Source organism: Chaetura pelagica, unplaced genomic scaffold, assembly GCF_000747805.2.
Source record: "Chaetura pelagica isolate M959 unplaced genomic scaffold, ChaPel_1.0 scaffold79, whole genome shotgun sequence".
Classification (NCBI taxonomy): Eukaryota; Metazoa; Chordata; class Aves; order Apodiformes; family Apodidae; genus Chaetura; species Chaetura pelagica.
Genome location: NW_009969339.1, coordinates 2,985,638 through 2,998,171, shown reverse-complemented (window position 1 = coordinate 2,998,171; position 12,534 = coordinate 2,985,638). Strand labels below are relative to the sequence as shown.

Below are 12,534 nucleotides of genomic sequence, written 5' to 3'. Positions count from 1 at the left end.
CTGCTGAACTGCTGTTTTACAGATCTGTGTATGTTCATGTTTGTCAGCAAACTGTAAAAGCACCCACATAAAATATATCCATTCTGGAAAGCTGAATTTATCCTGTTCAGGAAAAGAAGCTCTTAAAGGACAAAAGTATGTTTTGGGTGAGGGGATCTTTATGCTCTCTCAGGGCCTTGTGGAGGGACAGGGGTGTTGAGATGCTGTTCAGATCGATGCAGATAGCGTGTGAGGATGGGGGCCATCATGCATAGTCAGAGGGCTGTCATTTATTGGCTGGCATACAATAGCATTGAAAAACACTGCCTATGGCTGTTTTATACTTGCATGGTAAACCACTGATGTCTGATTTAAGTTTATTCTGATTTAAACTGTTATCCTTGCACTAAACTACCATGCTTATTAATCCACTTGTTTGTTTGTTTGAGAAAGAGACAGGGATATCTTAAAAGAATTTGTTAGCAATTTAAGGTAACATTGTGAAATTGATATTCAAAGTTGTTTTCTAGAATCCAATTTAGTTTTCAGTTGAAAAGAAATGAGATTCAGCAAGCTGCTGGATGCTTTCTTGCTCAAGCATAACAGGTCTCTTGTTAGTCTACATTAAAACATCTAATTTTAAAAAAAATAATTGTTTTTGTCTTGTCTGCAGCCTTTTCTTGTTAGTTGTTAGTTTGTTTCTGGTCTCAGACGAGAACTACATAGGCATAGGTAAGAGAAGATTCAGGCCCATCACACTGTAGTATTTAGGCTGAATTCTATTGCTAAATTTCAGATGCAGCATATAAAATTGTGAGAAGGGAAGTGAATGAAACCAAATTATTTTGTGTCCCGTAGGTGAATGCTGGGGAATGGTTTTCATGTGGTGTCTAAATCCATAACAATAAGGAAATCTTAAAAACTTGTTGTGAGAGCCAGAGCAGTTAGCTCCTAGTTTGAGTGTGTCCTATTTATGAATATTGGATGGGGAGCAGTCAGGCAGCTCAGTTGTGCAATGCAGTTCTGGGAAAGGGCAACACTTGGAACCTGAAGCTGTCTTAAATCTAGCCTCTTCTTTTCTCCTTTACTGTTTCCTTAGCTAGTTGCAGTGATAATTCCACTCACATGGATTAATTCACTTGAATCGGCAATGCAGAACCACTAGGCTTGCCCTTTACTGCTCTGCTGCAAACCCTGGCTCGGTGATGGGGGATGAAAAAGAGCAGCAAATTCAGGAGCTTACAGTGCAGACCTGCGAGTGTTCATCTCTTAAAGAGCTTCTGAAGGCAAGCAACTGCAAAATAAAATCAGGTTTTCATTTAGAAATTAATTGCAGTTGCTTGCTCTTAGAAGTTGCGTTGTGCATAGGAAAGGTGTCTTGCAGCTTTTTTAACAGTCTTTTATGAGAAGGAATAAACTCTCTTAAAATACAGGGGAGGAAGAAGCTTCTTTCTTTCCTCTTCTCTAAATACACATGGGCATGCTATAGATCTTTTAGATACTCAGCGACTTCTTAAGATACAGAAGCTTAGAATTGAGGTTTTATAGCTTTCTCTTTTTTCTTTTTTTTTTCCCCCCTTCTGCAAAGCGGAAACTTTATAAATGACCCAGTGAGCTTCACATTGCTGGATTCTGTCTAAATATTTTGTTTTTAACTTCTAAGCTCATTATGCTGTCTTTGTGTTAACTTGTATTAAAATCTGTCAGCTATGACTGGTCTCATAACCACAGTCAGCGGACCAGAATAAGTTAATTATTTACTTGTGTCACTAGTGCTCTTCATCTAATGAAATGCACAGCTGTGTTAGATCTGCAGTTGGGTGTGTAGGTCCCATTGTTATACAAGTCAGCGGAGGGTAGAAGCCGCTATGATGGAGAGCCCTCAGTTCTTTCTGCTGTTCTGCCTTTCTGTGTCGATTTCATGGATCTTTTATCATTCACTTTCACACAAAACAAACAACACAGTGGCTGTCTGCTATGGGAACCAGCTTGGCATATAAAAGGTTTTCAGAGCCTAAAGTAATTTTAAGTTAGCTAAGATTTAATTTTTGGCTTACAGGTGCCGTGACGTTCAGATGCAACTTAATGCTTTCTCAGAAGTAAATGCAAAGAAGGCAAAAGATACGTGCTGTAAAACATATATAATAAAGTATTTATTTATACAACTTTAGGATAAACAAGTTGTGTACACGAGACACAGTGGGTTGTTTGGGTTTTGTTTTTTTTTCATTTTCAGCACATGATTGCTGCTTGGCAAGGAGGGGTAGGAGGGTGTTACTGATTTATCATAATAGAACAATGAAAATTAGTTTCAATAGGTTTAAAAACTATAAACAACACCACCTTCCCCCCCTGCCCCAGACGCTCCAATTGTTGGGTTTTTTCTGCTCCCTTCCCCCACACTTACCATTCCCATTCTATTAACTACTGTCCCATACACCTATCCCTGTCTTGCTTGGACAGTGGAAGAGGAGCTCCCTCCTGAGCAGACGCCAATATCCCCCTGTGAACTGGCTGGTTGGAGGATGCCTTTTTAGGGACGTAACCAGCACCCTCAGTCTTCCAGGAGCCCCCTCTGCTCTAGGACGGTTCCCAAAGTGTGCTCTGGCAGTTGCAGCAGGCTGATCTCAAATAGCTTGCAGGCTTTTTCAGCTCTAAGGGCTTCTGGAAGAAATTGTCCAACTAAAACAGTAGCTTTGGTTCAAAGGAGTGTAAGCTTAAGCAGCTGCATTTTAGCACCTGAATTTGAATGCTAGATCTCTGAGTCATTTATAGTTGCAGTATTTTGATTTGCAGAATTCAAGACAGAAACAGTTGTTAAGAGCCAGAAGGAAAAATCTGAGATGTATGGTGGACTATTTAAATTAATTTTCATGTTTGTTTAATCTTTCCTAAATAGTTTTAGAGTTTGGGGAGTTTTGTTTGGTTTACATTGAATACTGATAGAAACTGAAAAAAATATTCCAAAACTTTTAAAGGTACAGTTTTTGTTCAGGGACTGACAAAATATAAGCAGTCTGAGGAGTGAAATGTACTTGGTAATTAAACAAAAGCAATCTTTCTTCAGCAAATGAATTGTACTGGAAAAATCCTTGGGTTTTTGTTTGGTTTATTATTATCATTATTTTCCCATACTTATTTTAGCTGAGTTCCTGTCAAAGTCCTGACTTAATTTCTTTTCATTCACGGTATTTAGCAAATACATGGTTAATTAAGAAATCTCGAATCAATAATAATTATGTTTGTCCAAAGAGATACTGTAAGAAGCCCAGTTTCTTAATTATTATTTTTGCAGGAAATTATAGCATCAGCGTTAAAAACTAGGTCTCCCATGAGATGTTCCAGTCTGACTGGTCAGAAGTTTCTGGTTGCCTCTGAAAACTGAATTTAAAGCTTTCTTCCCTAATTTGCTAACTCACAAATCACTGGGAGCATTATGTAAGGGTATGCTAATTTTGCCAGTCCTATCACAAGGGCTGTCTTCTATCCTGCAGGTTGTGAGCACTGGTCATGGTAATGAATCTGGGTAAAAAGTGATCCATGAGAAAGAGAGGAGGAGGAAAACACTAAAGAAAATCTGGTGATAAGTGTCAGCCCTGCTGGTGGTTTGCTGCTTGTGAATTGAAATGTTTTCTCTTCTGCAGGGGTGTGTGGACTGATTGTTCCTCAGGAAGACATGCCATTTTGTGATACAGGAATCTGTCCAGATATCATAATGAACCCTCATGGCTTCCCATCACGTATGACGGTTAGTGGCTTTCTTACGATTACAGAGACGGTGTCCCCCCATAGGAAAAGTGAAGTAGATTAGCCAGGAGAAACAAAAAACCACTTTGAAACGTAGTTTCACTGAAAATATTATCCAGTCATTCTCTGCTTTCTTTCCCTTCAGTATCCTGCCCTCTGCTTTCCATATTTTGAAGCATCTTGGTGTAAAAGGAGTAGGGATGAGGGCTGTTTGTGCATAATTCTCATTTTGGTCTGTGTCAAGCTAATAGGAAAGCAGTCAAATACCTCACTGGCACCCTTTCTGTTTGAAAATTTCTCACGCTTGCTCATCCTTCCCTAACCAGCTAAGGCAGACTGTGAGGTGGAAGTTGAAGAGGAGTGTCAATATTTCTAGACCTATATAACTTCTTACATTACACACACCTCCCTGGAACTGGTGCAAGTCTTGCACCTCTGCTGCAGACTCACCCTAAATACATCACAGCCTGGCCTTTATGGGGGACCTCCACCAGTTATTTCATACAGCTTCTGATCCTCTTTTCTTTGTTAGCTTCTTCCCTTCTGTTTGTCCTGCTGTACAGTAAAATATCAGTCTCTGAGGCTGTCTTCCAGAGCAGAAGGCCACTCTGGATCCTGCTCATTTTCCAGACAACTGTAAAAAAAGAGGGCTGCCTCACTGTGGACCTTAAAAGCATTCCCAGAGCCTGTGATGTGTCTGGTTTTTTACCCCTTCACACAGGGATTGTGAATAGGGAGAAGCCTCCCTGTTCTTGGGCTTCTTTCTGTCTTCCCATTGCATGTAATAACCCAGGCTGCCATCTCAGACACTTTACCTGGCTAACTTACACTGTGACCAATCCAGCAATTGGAGTGAGCAGGCTCTTAACTCTGCTTTTCTTCGCACAGGTAGGAAAGTTAATTGAACTCCTGGCTGGAAAGGCTGGGGTCCTCGATGGCAGATTTCACTACGGAACAGCTTTTGGAGGCAGTAAAGTTAAGGATGTGTGTGAAGATCTTATTCGCCATGGTTATAACTACCTAGGGAAGGACTATGTAACATCTGGTATCACTGGGTAAGAATCTGCTGTACAGATTTAGACATTTCAGAGGAGTGGGGAAATCCTGTTGAGACACATCTGAAAAATCTCATGTCTCAGAGCTCAGGAACTTTCTCTTATTTGCAAACTGCTCTGTGAGGTAGAGGGAAGAAGCTGAAGAATGGTGTGCTTTTGTTTCTTCTTAGAAGTATTTTGTGGTTCCACATTCTAAGAACTACTCTTACTTGTGTGACTGTAATGTGAATGGCCCTGGTAATACATATGAAAATCTCTCAACTTCTGTTGCATGACAAAAAAGGTAAAAGCAAGGTTTTCTTTCTCAAAGATTCTAAGAAATTTCAAGTTTCTGTTGGCAACAAATCTTATATATGCTTGGAATCAAATGTGCAATTCATATTGATTTTAATAATACTGTAAAATATGGATTTGGCAGGTGTCTGTTCCTTGGGAATATTTTGTGTGTGCTCTTTTTCCTTTTTTTTAATTCTTTTGATTGCACAATGATTCAGTCTAATCTGCAAACTTCCTGCTGTGTTGATCGGACTGGCTTCTGAGACACAGAGTTCAAAGTACATAAGATAGTTTAGGACCAGGAATAAGCCGTATGGCTCCACATGCTGGCCCTTCCAAAACCTATCTTAATCCTACCTTCCTGCTATTTTTATTATCCTCCCAGTCCTCTTCTTCTCAAGGAAGAAGCTTAAGTCTCTCTTGCAAATGGTTTTTAATACTTTTTATTTTAATTGCTTTTCCTGACAATTTGTTCCATATGTTGTTTCTTTATTTGCTTCAGAGAGTTGATTTTATTTTCCTTACCCCCTCCATATTCCATGACTTATATATCAAGTAAGCTGGTGTTTGAAACACTTTCTATTGATACATCATGGTAACTTTTAACATATCTGATTAGTCATGTTTCCCAGGGAGAATAATATCATCTAGCTCTAAAATTCCCTTGTCCCTGGTCTTCAACTTTGTGGTGTCCTAATTAGAGATTTTGCTTTGGGATACTGATATCCTTCCAAGAAAATTTCACATGCTTAATGCTTGTTAGGAAATTTGAAGGCGGATTTCATAACAATGTGGAAGTTTGCAAATCCTAAATGTCTAGTTAAGTTTTATTATTTTCTTCAATAGGCAGCTTTTGGAATCACACTGCATCATGTCAGTAATTAGTCTGAATGGAGATGCAATACTATTGTCTCCTGCTTGTTTTTACCCTCCACATACATTTTTTTAAAACAAATTAGTCTCAGTGCTGAGTTTGTCTGTGTTAGATCTGGTCATTCTTAGTGCTGAAGGTGGTAGCTGGGAAATGACTGAATTCAACTATTGCTTTCTCATCTTCAGGCAATTATGCTGTTCTTACAGTTAGGGATGTTTTGAACACATAAATCTTTAGTCAGCCAAATCTTTAGCAGCTCACAGAATGTAGCAACACCCTCATATTGCTCACAAATGTTCCCAAGCTGATGCAAGTATCTAAACACCCATCTCAGGAGCCCCTTTATCCTGCTCATCTGAGCCCCCAGTGCCAGCCTGGACAGCAATTTTTGTCCCCTGGGTAACAGCTGCTGGGCAGTGCTGTGGGGGCTCTGCACTGGTGCACAGCTGCTAGGGGAGGTCCAGGTCTTGTGTTGTGCTTCAAAGTGGTGCACATTGAGAATTAATGGGTGGAAAGATGGTCGAACTCATAGTGTGCCAGTGCTAGGCTATCCTGGCAAATGCAAATTCCTTAAAGTGCTCCTATAATAAATGATGTTTTGAGCATTTATGCTGCATGTCTATTATTGATGCTTACATACATGTTTAACTTTATTTTCTGTGTGAATGATGTGAAGTGAAGGGACATAAATAAAATTATCTTGTATTGCTCTTCAGGCTCTGAGACATTTACAGTTGCTAATTACATGGCTTAAACACTCCTGCACAGAGGAGGAACTTAGGTGATCCAGCTGAAACCAGTACCTGTAGCTGTAGCGGCTTTTCTGCATAGTGTATGGCCAGAGTTCAGGAGCTTATGCCTTGCTAGGGTGTATACAGCAGTATGTGGTGCTGGAAATGTACTGCTCTTGTGTTCAGAAGGATTCCCTCTGGGGTTTTCAGCCTGATTGCCCTGAAAGTCCAAACATATTTTGCTAGGTCTCATGATTCCCAAATTGTTTCAAATTCGTCCTGTAAACAACACTTCTGTCTCTCTTAAGGTAAATATTTGCTAACTCTGAATATTTGTTTTGTTTTGGTTTTTATCTCTTCAGGGAACCTTTGGAAGCATATATCTATTTTGGCCCTGTGTATTACCAGAAACTGAAGCACATGGTGTTGGATAAAATGCATGCAAGAGCTCGAGGACCCAGAGCAGTGCTCACCAGGTATTGTTACAGACTAAGCACAAAATTCTTAGTGTACATTCAGAAGTGTGCCCAGCTGAAAGACAGGTATAAAACAAAGTTTGTTTACCTTTTGAGTGCTATTACCTGTTAATACATTGTTACAGACTGAAAACTCTCATAGTAGCCTGTATCAGGAAGTTAACCTAAATGTCCAGGTGTGCTGTATGTGGTCTAAAACAGAGTTTGCTTCTTAGGTTTCTGTTAGCATTTAGTAAAAATACCATCTGCTGATTCACTGCACACTCTGGCCCATTCCTGTCAGACTGCTCCTATTGTATTTTAGGAGGACTTTTTTTTTCTTTAACATTTGTGTGTTTACAAAATCAAGTATGAGTAGAGTGAAGACATTTCTTTTAATATTTCAGCATCCTTTGCTCTTTGGTAGATTAATATTGATGTGGCCCGTGTCTTCACTTATCAAGGCAAAGCAAATGGAGTGGAGTCACCATTCCTGGATATGTTTAAAAGTTGTGTAGACACGGTGCCTTAGACACATGGTTTAGCAGTGGACTTGATAAACTTAGGTTAATTGTTGGACTTGATGATCTTAAAGGTCTTTTCCAACCTAAACAATTCTATGATTCTATTAATCTAAATGCATTGGCCCTAGTGTAGTGCAAACAAGTATTACAATTATGTGCATCCCTGGTGTACTGCACTTTGCCTTGCAGACTCTTCCATTCAACTCTAAAACTGAATTTAGGTTTGTATAGTCTGGCCCATAGTTATCATTCAGTACCATGCCAGAGCATAGCACCTTCAGACTAATAAGTGGCAAAATTTACAGAGATTTCAACAATAAATCTCTCTTTTATTTGTCCAGTTAAAGATATGTTCAGTCCCTTTTGTACTGTTTTTTGAGATGTAAGCACAAGGTCATGTCTATCATGCCCTTACCCTTCTCTGTAGTAAGCATGATTCATATTCTTTAGTTCCTAATTTATATTTATGCTTCTTACCATGTGCTGATCCACTTCTCATGTGTGCCTGACTGCACAAGTTAGCAGTTGTCCTCTCAACAGGTGCACTTTCCACCTGTGGGTATACTATTAGAGAATAGTGGAGCAGGTCTCTGCTATACCTGATACAGAAGTATCTTTCTCTTTTGCTTTTCATTGCATATTTCCTTTTCTTATGTCTTTTCTGACCTCATGCTCTCTCTAGGAATATCTGAAATTGTTTCACACTCTCCATGGAAGTAAATACCAGTGACTGACCTGGGAGAGAAATCATAAAAAGTTTTTGTAATTCTTGGATGAAAAAGAGCAAGTGTAGTACAATCATTATTTCCTACCATAGATGTTGGCTTAAATGACAAGTGATATTCCCAAGTAATGGGCTCTCTGCCCCATTTTCTGTTCTTCACTGTGTTGGTTATGGTATTGGTGCTTCACATGAAAATGAAAACTCACTGTCTTAGCTAACAGTGCATGCAGTTGGTTTACTGGACCTCCTAGCTTACCCAGATCCCTTGATCTGCTTTTGTATCGTTACCCCAACTTCCCAGCTGTTTAGAGAAGTTGAATTTAAATGAAACCTAAATCCCAAGTCAAGGTAATGTTCACATGTAAAGATGAAGGTGATTTCCCCCACCCCTTACTTTCTTTGAATTCTTTGTTCAATCAGTGGCATCATACTATGTAGTTAGGGCTTTTTATTTGACTTTCAGAAAAGCTAGTGGATGTTCAACTTATGCTGCCTCTTGACTAGTCTTTTAGGAATTTTCTCTTTTCTGCTCAGCTAATTAAACTTTTGTTACTGCCATCGCCTTTGCTGAGAGAGTCTGCTTTGCCAGCTTTCATACTTACTATTGTTTTATCATCCATTGCACTTCCCGGAGAGTAGATTGCCTCTAACATTGGGTTTTTTTGCTTTTAAAAGTAATCCTGTAACAGCTCCCAACATGTTATTTGGCTGTTGTCTTGAAATGCATTTTATTATATATCAAATGTACTTTAACTGACAAAACAAAGCTACAGTTTCATCTGGACAACGTCAGAAAAGACTTGGAGTTTCTTGAACATCACTGAGTGTAGATATTGTTCTGAAAAAAAAAAAAGAGTTAGTAGAATTGCAGAGCAGCATTCTTTGTCAAGCCACCAGGATGTTGCCCTCTGAGTTGGTATTTGTTAAAGTCAGGATGTTGCCCTCTGAATTGTATTTGTTCAATGAGATGCGATACTTAGTTTATTTTGCCATAAGTAGTGGACAGTATATTTAAAGCACGGATCTATATATGGTGTTGCCTAGATACCCAGTCCCGCTAAATCTTTTTCATAGATAAACTCCTTATAGTTTTCCTTACAAGAGATCAATATAAGCTTTCTGCACACATAGTTGTTCTGATGGACGTTGTCAGGGCTGCCACCTGCGTGTCTCCTGAACTTGTCAGATATGCCAGTTCCTATTGTACTGCAGGGGAGCAGTGTGGTGACATGGGTCAGGGCTCCTCTCGGTGCTCTGGGGTGGTGGAACCATGGTACATTCTCCTCCTTCAGGCGTGGAGATCAGTGTTTCATCCAACATCTCCATTTCGACTTAGTCACTGGTTTTCTGTAATAGGCACAGGGGTGATCTGCTGACATTTACAAGGCCTGCTCTTACTCATGGGGGTTGACCTATTTCCCCCCCCCGGCCAGTGAAACAAGCAACAGGACCGTAAAGCTGAACTCACTGTACTTCCAGAAAATGCAGAATTAGTGCAAATAAATTCTTAATGTGCTTAAAAACACTGAAGTTAATTGTTTTATGCTTTGTTTCTAGATACATCAGTTAAATAATATGAAAACCACTTGGCCTTATTTATTTTATTTAAAGAATCTTTGTGTTTTATTTCACATTTAGGAATTTTTTTAAATATGAAGAATATCTCTTTTCAGTGATATTCCCAATCTTATTTTCAAGAGTCTGCTTTGTTTTCAGAATGCTATATTTAGAATAAAGAGTGGAAATAGTTGCTCAGGGCAACAGCTCCAGTGTGTGTGTGTGTATAGAGAGAAAAGGAAAGAAGCACAAATGCTTTATAAATACTGTTTCAACATTGTAAACAACCTTTGGTGTGAGGAATTTTCAAACTCCTGTGAGATGGAAGAAAAATCTGATAGAGAACAGAAAAACATTTTCAAAGGCCCAATCTCAGTATTTAAATGTTTGGTAGTTTAGAAAGCTACTTTTTAGGGAGGGAAAAGTTTATTTGTTTTGGTTTTTCATTAGATCATTTTGACAGTGGGAGTGAGACACTCTGGATCTTCAGATTCAATATGGAGTTTTTTTTGTTTGGGGGGCTTTTTGTGTTTTGTTGGAGTTTTTTTGTTCGGGGGTTTTTTCTAAGATTTCAGATGCCTTAGAAATCTGTATCTGTTGGAAGACCTGTGTCTTATCAGCTCTTAAGGGGATAGAGTTGAGATTCCATAATTTTCAAGAGGTTTATACCTCCCTTAATTGGATTGAGGCTTTATTTGGGCTCATATTTATAAAGCTATTTTATCACTTTATCGTGTGGAACAGCACCTACTGAAACTTCTGAAAGTAGGCTTGTGCATTATCAAATGCTAGAGAATTCAGTTGGTAAAATGAACTTGGGCACTTCTAGCACTGTGGCAAATGCCTGTATCTTTGGCGGCCCCATCTGCTTTTAAAACTGGCCACTTTGGACTTCAGTAGAGAAACTGCATTCACCTGAAGGCTGGTGCTTTAGAACAACATCTGAACAGTAATGGTGCCATCATCTGGGGAGGGGGCCCTCAGAAGTTTAATCAGGATGTAAACAAATTCTATTCATTCTCCTAACAGTTGAAAAAATAGAAAGTTGTATGAATGAAAAGGACAGGAATTACAGGCAGATTATTTTTAGGTTCCAAATAAATACTGTTTGCATCTTTAGAAGAGACTTAGGTCTGGTAATTAGGTATATTATTTATACTGGCTACAAAAGATTATTAGATGTTGAAGGCTGGTATAAATCCTTTTCTCTGAGTCTCAACAAATTGGCAAAACCTTTTAATATTTGTCACACACTTAAAATTTTTGTTGTTTGAAATAATACAAACAAAAGCAGTGGGCCAGATTTGTCTCTGGGAATTCTAGGTGGATTACACACTGCTGCTGGTATCAGAAACAGCACATAAACTTGGTGTTTCACTGAGCAGCAAAGCCTCTTATGAGTGCCAGTAACATTTTTTTATTCCTTCTCTTTGCTGTCATGCTTCAGGGAATATACTAAGATAGAAGTATTTAATAAAATGCATGCAGTATATTAGTGCTTCAGGAATTTGAGATAGTTTTTGCTTCACGGTTCACTGTAATATTTACTACCTAAATACTACTTCACTGTGATACTACATGAGAGAAGAACTGATACTGTAAGAAAATGCAGTATGACAAACAAGATATTAAAAGTTTTGACTGTCCAAAAAGGCTTAAACAGTCATAATATGCTTAACTAATATGTTGTACCTTGCCTTTTTACCTCAAAATCTTTAGCATATACCTTTACATTGCTTTATTAAAACTTTCCTCCAGCCCTGTTAGGACAGGAAGTCCTTCCAGCCAAGAAATGAGAAATTTGTGTTGAGGAACTAGAGAACCAGGAACTTAAACTGTCCAAAAAGTTGTCTGTTAACTGCCAGACATGAAAAAGATAAACTAGATAAGTGTTACATACAAAAAAGAAAAAAGTAGTATTTAAATAATGAGTTAAATAATGAGTATCTTTGTTGCTTTGTTTTAGTATTCTCTCTTAGATAGAAAATGGTTCTATTTTAAGACTGTAGTCTTACTTAGCTGTAGTTCAGCTCAAACATTAGCTTGATGGTTCATGCATTAGCTGCTGAATAGTGTTTCATTTAGCTAGCTGCAAACTCTAATGAATGTCTAACTATAAACAAATACCAAATCTGCATCCAGATTGTCTTGAATGCTGTTCAGTCTCTTTTTGCTTTCACTCATGCAGCTACTTTCTGTGAGGTAAAGAGCTGTGGCCTGATGCTGCAGTTGTTACTCACAGAACTACATCAGGGAGGTTAAGGTTGGATATTAGGAAGCACTTCCACACGGAAAGGGTGGTCAGACATTGGAATGGACTGCCATGGAAGTGGTGGAGTCATCATCCCTGGAGGTGTTTAAGGAAAGACTGGACGTGGCACTTAGTGCCATGGTCTAGCCAATGCCAATGCGGTGGTGTTAGGTCGTAAGTTGAACTTGATGATCTCAGAGGTCTTTTCCAGCCTCAATAATTCTGTGATTTTTGCTAGTGCAGAAGCAAAGAGGAATTTCTTCAACTTGAATAACACATTTGCATGATCAGCAACTATTATTTGTAGAAAACTGTTATCCTTTGATCCTGTATTGCTGCTACCGTTTTGAAGACAGGCATT

The 12,534-nt window shown here is 38.8% G+C and overlaps 1 protein-coding gene across 1 annotated transcript in view; it reads left to right on the top strand.

The window, feature by feature from the left end:
* Positions 1-12,534, top strand: part of POLR3B (polymerase (RNA) III (DNA directed) polypeptide B) — a 75,114-nt gene that overhangs the window by 58,510 nt on the left and 4,070 nt on the right. The window contains exons 23-25 of the mRNA XM_010005788.1: positions 3,624-3,727; positions 4,615-4,781; positions 7,025-7,138. Of these exons, the coding sequence (XP_010004090.1) occupies positions 3,624-3,727; positions 4,615-4,781; positions 7,025-7,138 (385 nt within the window). The remainder of the gene's footprint in view (positions 1-3,623; positions 3,728-4,614; positions 4,782-7,024; positions 7,139-12,534) is intronic.